The sequence below is a fragment of the Miniopterus natalensis genome, chromosome 19 (assembly GCF_054644295.1).
Source record: "Miniopterus natalensis isolate mMinNat1 chromosome 19, mMinNat1.hap1, whole genome shotgun sequence".
In the NCBI taxonomy this organism is placed as follows: Eukaryota; Metazoa; Chordata; class Mammalia; order Chiroptera; family Miniopteridae; genus Miniopterus; species Miniopterus natalensis.
The window spans coordinates 21,914,457-21,926,902 of NC_142099.1; the positions used below are offsets into that span (position 1 = coordinate 21,914,457).

General features: G+C 47.8%; 1 protein-coding gene across 2 annotated transcripts in view; it reads right to left on the minus strand.

The window, feature by feature from the left end:
- The window catches only part of NMNAT2 (nicotinamide nucleotide adenylyltransferase 2), a 90,393-nt gene that overhangs the window by 999 nt on the left and 76,948 nt on the right, over positions 1-12,446 (minus strand). For both annotated transcript variants that reach the window (XM_016224597.2, XM_016224598.2), the window contains exon 8: positions 12,127-12,203. In XM_016224597.2, the coding sequence (XP_016080083.1) occupies positions 12,127-12,203 (77 nt within the window). The remainder of the gene's footprint in view (positions 1-12,126; positions 12,204-12,446) is intronic.

The following is a 12,446-nucleotide window of genomic DNA, read 5'->3' on the forward strand; positions in this document are numbered from 1 at the left end:
ATAATGCTGAACGATAACATGAGTGGCACATAGTCCTTACGGTGGTGACACAGATCCTGTTGCCCAGCGAGAAAACCCTAGCCCCCCGGTGGGCTGCTGAGGGGCTGGAATGCTCCCCGGCTCACCTACGTCAAAGCTGCTATGGGTCTCGGGCAGTGAGGAGCTTGTAATGCATCAGTGTGTGCAGAGGAAGTGACAGGAGGAACAGTGTAACGGGGTCACTTCTGAGTCAGCCTCTGATAGGGGCTTGCTGCTTCAATGAGAAATGAAACCTTTTCATAAAAAAAACCTTTTTTATTTTTCCTGATTATAGGTAACCACTAATACAACCATAGTATATTTCTACCCAGCGTTTTCCTCTCTGCAAATAAGTGTATATATCCATAGCTGGATTAAACTGAAAAATAAATCACTTTATCTAACATTATTTTGTGAACATTTTCTCACATCATCAAAATTATTTGAAAAGATTAAGCTTTAACAATCTGTATACTTTGTTAGGCTTCACTATGCTATAGTGTGATATATGAAACCAATCTTGTATTATAGAAAGTGTGCAGTGACTTCTGTTTTTTTGCAATTATGCATCACACTTTGTTGAAGATCTTTATACATAAGTCTTCTATCACATCTCTGATTATTTCTTTAGGATAACAAGTAAAATCATTAGATGAAAGGATCTGAACTGGACACATTTCAAACTCTTGAAACATATTCCCAAGCTGCCTTCTGGAGACTCATGCCAATTTTTATTTTCAAAGAGCCTAAATGTGATGGCATTTAGAGACTTGGATCTAGCCTGGGCATATTATTGCTTAGATCTTGCCAATTAAGGATCCCAGATGGGGGGAGCAGGGAGGGGGAGGCGGGCGGCTTCTAAGCAAGGCAGCTCATTGAGCAAGACCTGGCTTCGTTGGCAAGGGACCCAGGTTTCTCCTCACAGTTCCCCAAACGAGTGACACAGGCATTATGGAGCACTGTGGGAGGATTTCCGTACTAGCCGGGTTCCACTTCTAAGTCCGATTCACTGATTATGTTTGCGCGCGTGCAAGTGCGTGTGCGTGCAAGTGCGTGTGTGCACTTGTGCCCTTGGGTATTTCCATCCACTTTACTCCACTTCTGCCATTGCTTGCAACAGGAGCTAGAGTTGCAACTGGAGCTCTGTTGTTGCTGAAATAAAAAGTCGGCTGAAGGTGCCCAGTAGGGAAATTGTGGGGAGAAGTTAAAAGTAGGTGTAAAATATCAGGGCCCCACGGGATCATGCCATTTGGAAAACTGGAGCATTGTGCAACGTGCTGCGCTGATCAGTGGTGTTCAGACCTGGTAAACTGGCACGGAGCGTTTGCCCTATAAACCAGGAATGTTAGGGAGAGGCCGGGCAGGGAGTTGGAGGTAGACCCAGCTCCTCCTGCCTTAGCTTTCAGAATGCTGCCCTGGGGGTCACTACTCAGAAGGTAGCCTAAGACACTGCTTCTCACACTTGGCTGCACATTAGAATTGCCTCGGGTGCAATTCCCCAAGTTTTGGGAATTTAAAAATTCCCAAAGTCCAGTTCACACCCAAGACCAATTAAATCAGAATCTCTGGGAATGGGACAGTTTTTTTAATTCCTCAAGTGACTGCAGTATTCAGCCAAGCTTGAGAGCCAGTGATCTAAATAAGTACTGAATTAAAATCCCAGGGGACCTGGTAGGGTAGGGAACCAAGAGATGGGAAAGAGAAGAAAGGAGAAAAGGGAAGGTGGGAGGAAGGCGAGGGCGGGGGAGGTACACAAGGGAGAGCCGTCAATGGCCTGCCTGGCGAGATGTTTCAGGATGTCTGGTGCAGTCCGCAGGATCTGCCTTCGATTTGATGCTGAGAACTTGATGGGTGTTTCATATGTGATGCCTGAAATAATGGGGCTATTTAAAGAGAGCATCTAGTTTAAAGCATGAAACAGTGGCTCAGACTGGCAGGACTGCCGGGGGGACGGCCCTATGGGTGACATTAATGCATCTGCTGCTTTCCACTCAGGAACTAGTGATCTGAGCACCCAATCAATAACAGTGCCAGGTGACTCAGTGGGTACCAAGCAGATGGAGACCTTGCTGCTTGGGGTGTTTTCCTTTGCCAGAAACAGGTGACAGACTTGGCCCCTGGGGATCACAGATGCAAAGGAGATGGGGTCTACCAGACAAGACTCAGTCACCACATCAAAGAGGCATGTCTGCCGGAGTGTGGGCTAGAGGCTGCAGACCTTTTCATCTAGGGCACCGGCTTGATTCTCACGCCCGAGGGTGTTTGTGTGGGTGTGTGTTTTGGGGTGGGGGAGGCTCCAGGTGCTAGAGTTGGTGATCTGTGTCCTTGGTCCCATAGGTACCCATCTCCCATAGGTACCCATCTCCCTCCCCCACCCAACTCCCTGCCTCTTATCTTCACCTGGCCTCCAGGACACCACGGTCTCTTGGTTGTCCTTCTACCTCCTCAGCTGCTCTTTTTCGGTCTCTCTGTGCTGGCTCTTCCTCATCTCCCTAACCTTGAACTTGAACCACTGGAGTCCCCCAGGCCTCAGTCCTTGGACCTCTTTTCTATCTATATTCACACCCGTAATGATTTCATTCAACTTTAAAGCTTTAAAGAAACACTGAAGGCTCCCAAATTGATACCCCCAGCATAGACTTCTCTCCTGAACTTCAGACTCATATCCTTTTCAACGTGGCCATTTGGATGAGGCATCTCAAATTTAATATGTCCATGAGCCCCTCAACACTCTGACATCAATCAATCAATGCCCCCCCCCAAATGTTTTCCCTATAGCCTTTCATTTCAGTAAATGGAAACTCTTCTTACAATTGCTGAGGCCATAGCCTTGTAATGTTCCTTCATTCCTCTCTTTTTTCATATCCCACATTTGATCTACAAGGCAACTCAATGAATTCTTTACAAAGCTCCCTAATCCTTCTGCTGTGCACCCACCTTTGGGAAGTTGCTTTAAATCACGTAGGCAGTTGCCTAAGCTGCTAATATTCTGTTTTGGTTTGGGATGAGGTCACCCATGGGATGAGCACCTGTAGGGATTCCAGCAAAAATGAGGACATCTCCCTGTGCCCTATGAAATGGGGTGGTTAGGGCAGACATCTGACCTCAGGGAACAGAGGGTGGCTCAGGCTCTCCCTGCCCATGGAGGCTGCGGGAGTCTGCCCAGATCCCCGGGGTGGAGCTGTCATTTCAGCACGAGGGTGCCCAACACCTCCTGTGTCTTCAGGAGGAGTTCTCTGTAGGTCTTGCCTTGGAGGTGGAGAGGTGGGTGATTGAGTGGTGAATGCAGAAGCACTATCCTGATTGGCAAGTCTTTCACCCAATAGTGACCAATGTGACTTCACACTGCCACACCACAGTGGGTGGGATCAGGGTCCGTCCCACTCCCCCCCCCCCACCCCACCCCACCCCCCCCCCCCCCCCCCCCCCGCCCAGCACACAGTGGCCCTCTCATTTTAGCTCTGGCCTGAGGTGGGGGGTGGGGTGGGGGTGACATTTATCTGGCTTCAGCTTCCTGCTCACAGGCACAGCTTTGATCCTGTCTTTTCATCTTCTGGTCAAAGGCTCCCCAGGGCAGGCAGGGGTAGGGATGGGGAGAGCAAGTGGAAGGAGCGGACTCTGAATTCAGGGAATCTGAGGGAAAGATGTGAGACACGTTGAGGCAGGAAGCAACCGGGCCTTGGGAGAGACCCAGGGGGCAAATCTCTGGGAAGGAATGTGCAGCTATCATCACCATCCCTCCTGGAGGCTGAATTCCAAGACCTGCCCTGCTGGATTTCAGGGATGCTTTGGGTGGGAGGATGCTGTGGTATTAGCCAGCACCTTTCTGGGACAGAGGGTTGAGCAAGACAGATATGGCTTCATCTCTTGGGTCAATCACTAACTGGTAGGAAACATTACACAAATGATTATTTCAACTGCATTGCTATGAAGGATAAGGCCAGGTTACTATTAAGTGGCTAATATCTTATAGTGGCTAATGTCTCATGGGTAAGTGTCAAAAGTTGACCCATAAGACATTAGCCACATCTCATGGTAGAGGCAAACTATCTCATGGGCTGAACTCCTCCAACCAAGCTTTTCCCAGGAACCTCGTCATTCTTCCATTCAACACATTTTTACTGAGTGTATATGGCAAACTGGGCCCTGTCCTGCTGCTGCTGAAAAAGACAGACACATTTAGTGTGCTCACAGAAGTTACTGCCTAGTGGGGTAGATCATAAACAAATATATAAATAAGAAAATATCAGGTCCAGCTGGTGTTGCTCAGTGGTTGTGGACCTATGAACCAGGTCACTGTTCAGTTCCCGGTCAGGGCACATGCCTGAGTTTTAGGCTCGATTCCCAATACGGGCGTGCAGGAGGCAGCCAACTGATGATTCTCTTGTCATTGATGTTTCTATTTCTCCCTCTCCCTCTCCCTTCTTCTCTCTAATATCAATTTAAAAAATCAAAAAAAAAAAAAATCAGGTGGAGCTAAAAACAATATTGAATATTGTGGGAGAAGAAGAACTTTCCTCTATCCTTCTAGGTTCTTCCAGCTGGTCTAATAATTAAATCTACATAAAACAGATTAACAAAAGAAAATAACCAAATTTAATTACATACTCATGTACAGGAGCCCCACATACATAAGAGTCAGAGACCCCACACACATGAAAAGTTCAAGACAGAAAGCTAAAAGGAGGTACACATGGCATTCTGAGCTAAGAGTGAGGTCAGGAGCCAAGGGGCTTCAGGAGAAGAGGTTCATTCACAGGACAATAAGAGCAGGTGTTCAGAGATTAAATGTTTGCTCTGCCCTATAGATAGGTCATAAAAAGTTATTTCTGGTAATAACTTATTATGGGTCAGCCTCCAAATTTAAATACTTTAAGGGACAGGTAAAAGTTTTCCTGAGCCTACAGGGTCTCAGTCGCCTTCACCTCAAAATAATCCCCATGCTAATGTCACACATCTTAGGGGGTCTGTTCTGAACCTCTTCACTATTAAAAAAATAACTTCTAAGCTGAACCCTAAATGACTAAACGGGGACGGCATAGGGATACCTGGGCAAAGTGCATTCCCACTGAAGCCACAGTGAATGCAAAGGCCCTGAGGTGGGAAAAACTGTTCAAATAAAGAAACCAGGTGGAACTGGAGCCCAGGGAGGTGGGAGAAGTAGGCAAAGACCAGACCATAATAAAGATGGGGTTTCATTCCAATTCCAAAGAGAAACCATTAGCATTTTAAACAGAGGCCTTGACTTCCATCAGCAACAGGATCCAATTTACACTGGCTTGGCCAGGCAAGCCTAACTGGTAAGACCCTCTGTAGGATCATTCTGAGACCTAGGTTAGGGTTCAGAATCCTAACCATCCCCCCCAAACAGTGCTTTCTTCCCAAGGTACAGTAACTGAGCTACCTGGGCACACTTGAACCTACTCTGGTCTGCTTTAAAGGCTCTTTCTGCCACATCACACTGAGGCACAATAGTAAGAAGCTAGGAAAATTCCTTGGCAAGTGGAAAGGGGAAACTGAGACGAATAGCTGAACAAACTGGCTGAGCAATTTACAGCCAGATACAAAAGGCCACTTCCCTAGACATAGCATCTAGGTTGAGCAATTTACAGCCAGATACAAAAGGCCACCTCCCTAGACATAACATCTATTTAAGCTCCAGGCCCAGAAAAGCAGCAAAACCAGGAAGGTGACACCTGGACCAGCTGCAATGATTAATGGCCCTCATGCCCTGGGGCTGACCAATCAGTAGAAACCATGATCCTGAAAGGGTACACCTGGAAAAACTGATGAATATTCTGTTGAGATTCTCCCCTCAGCCGCCAGCCTTTAAAACCCTCAATGGATCCCAGTGCAAGCTCTCCCTCCCAGGAGCACGCCTGTGCCTTTCCCTTCTCCCCCTGCTTCCCCCAAAGGCATGCATCTCCTAAATACTAAGGGACCCCAGGAGACTTGCGACCAGGGGAGCAATGGGCAGCGGCAGCTCATCCTGGGCTAACCCCCTGAACCTGTCTCCAAGGCCTTCTTTTCTCTGACTTCTCAGTGAGCCAGCGTAGACTCACCTAGGCTCATTTCTTTCCTGTAACATTTTTAGAGAACCAAAGCAGCCCTGCCTAGTCTCTTTCCTGTTGCTTCTTCTATTCTAAGGGTTTCCTTGTTTCACTGTCCCCAGCTTTAATAAACATACTCTCAAAATCACCTGGACTTGTCTTGTGAAGTCTTTCCTGCGTGAAGTCAAGAACCCACACACTACCAGCGGCCGTAGGAGACTGGCTCAGGCCCAGGTCCACTTTCTGGTAACAACATCTCTTCTAGATCCATTTTAAAACTCACATTTTAGTGACTTAAGACTCTTTTTGGTTTGAGAATAATTATCTTTTCTCCAGGCATATCATGGGCTAAATCCTCAGTTCATTACTCTACATCGCCCCCTGGGGTATGTAATTTTGTATGCTTCTGAATGGGTTAAAAAAGATGAAGGGGGAAAGAGTCCAGCAGAAGCCACAAAGTAGGTGACAGGCTTCTGCCACCTGCTCCACCCATATCAATAAAGAGCTGTCCACCTTGGTTCTGGCCCCTGCTCCTCTCTGGAGGGGAGGCCGGGCAGAGGCTAGTGCTTTCAGAGTGGAGAAAGTAGGAATGCTTTTCCAGAATGCCTCTTGGTGCAAATAAATGAATGATGCTTCCGAGCGGTTTCCCAGAGAAAATCATCCCCACACCCATTTCCATTTTGACTGGGGGTGTGGAAAGGCAGGGCATTCCAGACTCAAGTCAACAGTCTGAAAAGCAAGCCAGTAGTGCCTTTCACACGAGAACCAGAATCTCCCTGCTAGCAGCTGAGCCTCCTTCCCCGCAGGCTGCAAATTCAGCACAGGCTAATCAGTGCGGGGAACCTAATCCCCAGGGTGGAAGTGTCCATCGGGCTTCCTGGCTGTGGCTGGACTGTCTGATAAAAACCATCTGAGCCTGAAAAACCAAATGTTTGTCTTTGCTCTATTTGTCCTGGAGCCCAGGGATTTCTTCTGGAGTGGCCATTGCCCCAGGCTCTTCCTCTGTTTATTTGCTTTGGTGGTTTCCCATAGCTGGTGGATGGAGGAAGCAGTTAGCCCCTGGGCCGGTTGGCTGGAAAAATGTAGGCTACAGCCAATTGGAGCTGGCCTGTGGCATGCTGGGCTTTGAGAATGCAAAAAGAAAGACAAAGAAAAAAAGAAAAAACACTTTCCTCATCGGCCCCTCTCTAGTGCCTAATGTCCCTTTAGGTTTTCATTCCTTTGGGTTAAATATTGACCTTTGCTCATTTAAAAGGTGAGTGACTAATACATTTAATCATTAAACTTAATGATTTTGCCAGTCCGCTGAAAGTCAAAACCTTCCCAAATAAAGACCGAGATAAACCTTCTAGTTCAACCAGCCAGAACCATCCCCCCAAAAGGTCTTGTTCCCACCACTGGATCCTGTACAACCTTCTCTCAACCCCCAGAACCCTCTCCACCCGCTTAACCCGATCCTGCCCATCATTCAAAGCCCAGCTCAGTGCTGCCTTCTCCCTGGCCTGCTATGAATTACATGTATCATGTATCACTCCTCTCACTTGTCTGATCTGGATTAGGGGGTCTGACGATTTATGTCAAGTCCTGCTCTGCTATTTAATAGTTAGGTGGTCTTGGACAAGTCGCAATCCACGTGAGCCCTGGTTTCCGTATCAGTGAACAGGAATGTTCTAGGGGTTAACTGAGACACAATCCAAGTGTTTATGGTCTGTCTCCCCTCCAGAAAGTAAAGTGCACCCAGGGGGGAACTTGGTCTATTTTGTTTTCTCTGTTCCTCCAGCCCTAGAACAGCGTCAGGCACATGCCAGCTACTCAATAAATAGTTTAAAACCAATGAGTGAATAACAGTCGACATTTATTGAGTGTTAAGTAGGTTCAGAAACTCTTCTGAACTTTTTACATGTTTTGTTTCATGGGATATAAGGAACTAACATAATAAAATGCCAGATATTTTTAGATTGCAAGTGCCTCAAGGGCAAATAACGTGCTTATGTTCAGACCCGGCACTCAGTAAGTATTAGTGGCAAGATTGACTGAGGAGAGAATGCTTGAATCAGAATTAATTTGCCAGACTGCCTTTCACTATAACATAATGGACGAAGCAGCCGACACCATACGGTCCTGAGACCACGGGTTTTATCTGGGGGAGGGAATGAGTGAGTATAAAATCTTCCTGCTTCGTAAATCTGTCCATGACTGACCGGTTAGCCTTTGGCCTTAGTTTCCCACAGACCTTGGTCCCGCCTGGGTACCTGCTTTGGTGCTGGTGTCAGGAGGCAGCACAAAGATTAGGTCTTCTGGGGGAGACCACTTCCCTAATCAGAAGTCTGGAAATGGGACAGGCTGCGGGGACTGGGTCCTGATCTCCAAGGCTAGTCCAGAACCTGGGTCTTGATATCTCCCAGGAATCAAGAATGAAAACGCCAACTGCCAGGACACACGAGCAGCTCTTGGGGGTTCTATGGAGAGACACCTGATGAACGTGTATGGAAGTTTCTCCCCATGGAATGTAAGAGGTAGGGGTGTGTTACTGGCCAGAGGAGGTCAGAATGCTCTTCGGGCTAATGGGTCTTCATCCCTAACAGGACATGTTTGGGTGGCGGTGGGGTTGTCCCATTAGTTTTGTGATTAGATTTCTGGATAAAGAGCACTGGCTCGGGAATCCAAAGCAAAGAAAGAACAGGAAGGATTCAGTAGAGAGTTTGGGACCAAAAAAGGCCTTGGGAGTCCTGCTGCAGAACAGGTTGTCCCAGCTGCTTCCCAGCCTCAGTGGGGGCAGAGCCGGTCCATGCTTCCCTGGAGCTTTCTTTACAGAAGGGTGGATAGGTTTCTATTTCTCCTCCAACCTGTTTGAACTGGTGGCTTCTCTCCTGTCTTGTGTCTGAGGACTCTGGGGAAGACATGGGAGACTGGAATACAAAGCCAGGGCCCGGAACGTTCCCAAGAAGCTTTGCTCTCCTGCTATCACGGGCAGACTCAAGGTTTTTGGGCTCACAAATGAATGAAACCTGGGATAGAAAAGGGTCTCACATACCTGGTCCCTAGAGATCTCATGATTAGGAACTGAAATTCCTAAGGGCCACTTCCAGGCAAGCCTCAGATGGTAGAACTTTCTAGAAGAATAAATTGGGCTCACCCTATACCCAGTCTTTCAAGATCTTCCTTTTCTAGATCTTGAGAGCCAATATTCCTCAAATAGAGACAGTGGAATAATTCACTGAGCTACTATAGTTTCCTGTTCCCTATATCCCCTTTGCCGAACCCCAACCCTGTTTTTAGCAGTAACCAGACCCTTTAGGAGAAGAATTTTCAGGGTAGAAACAGAATGGATTGAAGTCAATGATTTTAAACTCACTGAAGAGGTTTTACCAGATGTCCCAAGGAGAAGAGAGAAAATAGGGGAGACACCATCAGAATAAAAAGAAGAGCTTTTTCTTTCTCCCCCCACCCCCATTCTAGAAGGAAGCTAAAAATCTGTGAAACCCACCCCTCCTCCCTCCCAGGCATCACCCTAGGGGCAAAACCTCAGAAGAACATGGGGCCTGGCGATCACAGGTTGGTGGAGCCCAGTGCTGGGCTTCCAGACTCAGCCAGGAGTCCTGGGCCCCAGGTGGGCATGGAGCAGAGGGCCACCAACTTCAAGGGACCACAAGATGTCTGTGGGGACTCCCATGAATTGATATTCATGTTCAGGGCGAACAAGAGCCTCTCAGGTTCTGCTAGTCCGTAACAACTGAGATAACTTCCCATCCTTTCTGTGGGATGGAGATTTGGAGTTGAATTTTAATTTGGTTTAAATAAATTAAATGTAACATTTCTGGCACACCTGTGTTGTGGGCTGATTCACACTCACTATATAAGGAAACAGCTCCTTGATTTTTGTTTTTCTCTCCTTCAGACATCATGATTCTAAGGACCCCAACAGGCCGGCTGGGGGTTGAATCAGAGGGCTGAGTGACTGGCCGGGTTGGGTGGGGAGGTGGAGCTCCAGGCTCTAGAAAGCCCCCTGCAGTGAGCTTTGAGCATCTCCTTCACCCACACCCCCTGGTGCCTGTGCTGTGGACTTGGAATCCTCACCGGGTCCCTGCTGGCCTGGAATGTTGTGCCCTCCGGGAGCAGCCAGGATGGGTGCCCGGGGTAACCTGCCAAGTGGGAACGCAGCTGAGTACATGAGGGTCTCACTCCACCTCCACTCTCACATTCCCAATAAATCAACAGCTATTGGTTTCTCAGATTTTTCTGTCTTAACCAACACGTCATTTCAGCACCAGGGACCAGCGGGAAGAGGAGAGGCCCGGGGCTCTTTTTTCTGGTCTTCAAATGTCTGATTTGACAACATCCAGGGCAGCCATTCTGCAGTCAGCAAGCTAAGTGGGAAGAACAAAGGGACTGGCTAGGCTTCCAGGGCCCCAAATTGGGTAAGTTTCAGGCTCCACAAAGCCTGGGTCTGCCCATGAGAGGAGGCCCTAGAGGGTCCCTGCTCACGCCCAGGCCCACCCTGGGACCAGCCCCAGACAGTTGCCCATATTTGCCAGGATTTGCCCGGATTCTTGGCAGAGCTCTGCTGAGACCTTGAACAGAACTTTGCCTGCATTGCTTTTTACTTTCACAACACCTTGTGAAGTGGAGAGGAAAGTAAAAGTTAATTAAGCCACCTAATCCAGAGCTGAAAGGAGGTTTAGAATTTCACCTGCCAGAAGTCATTGAGGGCTGGAGATGAAAGGACTACACAGTGTAATTTGCTTCCCTGAATCTCTCCCTCCTCTCCTGGTTGTCCCACAGCATGTTAGCATGGATGCCCTCCACCCAGATTTCCATGTGTCTGTGCAGGTAAATTCACTTATTAACATTTGTTGTATGTAACAGTGTGTCTGGAGCTGGGCAGGGTGCTGTACATAGACAATCTCATTTACTTCTTTCTCCCCAAATCCTATGAGGTAGGTGCCTTTATTATGCCCATTTCAGAGGTGGGAAAAACTGATGCTCAGAACATCTTTTCTCAAGAGCTGAGTTAGAGCAGAGCTAGACTCCTGAGTCTGATCCTATCAGATTTCTCTCTCTCTAGAGACATATATAAGTATGTGAAAAAATTTCATATGTATCCATCTTGCCACCTAATACTTGGGGGCAGAGACTGTATTGCATATCTGTTTAAAATCTCCAGATGCTATAGATAACATTCTATAAATTTTATAGATTTAAAAACACACACAATAAAACTGAGGCCCAGAATCATTGAGTGATTTGCACGAAGTCACACAGAAAGTTAAAAAAAAGCACTGGGTCTGGAATGACTGCCCTGAGGCTCAGCTTGCAAAGGGTTATGGGATTGGGAGCATTACCTCTGGCTATCAGATGAATGAATTAATGAAAGAACAAGAAAGAATGGACATATGAAGGGAGGGGAGTTTATGAATTAGCTGGCTTAAGACCATCCCAGTCAGATCTGGTAACAAAAGATGTCCACTGAGCTTCTAAGTGATATAAGTTTAGCTTCCTGGTTCCCTCTATTCCAAGTCAATTGCCAGAATGATCCTCCTGACCTTTTGCCATTAATGTCTCCCCTCTTGACCCCATTCTCCTGTTGAGGGAATTCTAGGGTGGTATTTACTATCTCTTCAAAAGGAATCAAAGGAAAACAAAACACAGTCATTCAAAAGGGTAAAGGCTTTTTTTTTTAATTCCTCCCTTCCCCCCTACCACCAGCAGCACTCTCAGGAGCACATGCATTCCCTCCACGCCCCCCCCTCCACTCCTCCCAAGCACTACTTGGAGAAGGTGTTCTCTGACTCAGATTGCTCTTCCCCCAAGGGCTTTACGGGAGCAAATATGAGGAAGAACAAGTGTGAAAATGCCGTGGGAGATACAGCTTGGGGTAGGTGAGAATTTTCTTCCCTAGAGATATGAATGGACTGCCCTCCTGAGAGCTCATAAGACGGGGGAGACAGGTTGGGGAGGGAGGCTGTGGGGAGAGGGTAGGCCAGAGGCCAAAATCAAGTGCCCCTTCCCATCCTTCCCCATGCCAGCCATGGGTGGCTGTTGTAACCTTGCTACTCACATCTGCTTCGTTCCAGAGCCCTGGGATGCAGAAGGACTCCAGCAAGTCACTGCCACACAGCAACAAGATCCGCAGCTCTGAAGAGAGAGACAAAGTTTGCAAAGGGAGCATGTGAAGACCGGGGAAGCATGCACCTCTCAGCCTTCTTCCCCGATGCACCCAGAAGTCTCTACCCTTGGGGCTCCCAGGCGCCCCTGCACCATGGTGTGTGCGGTGTGGGAACCTTTGCTGTCCTCTCCCTCAGGCTCGTTCACAGACTATCCCCCAGGAAGAGTCTGGTTTGCTGGTACCGGGGGGTTTCTGGGGACACAGTCTTTCCA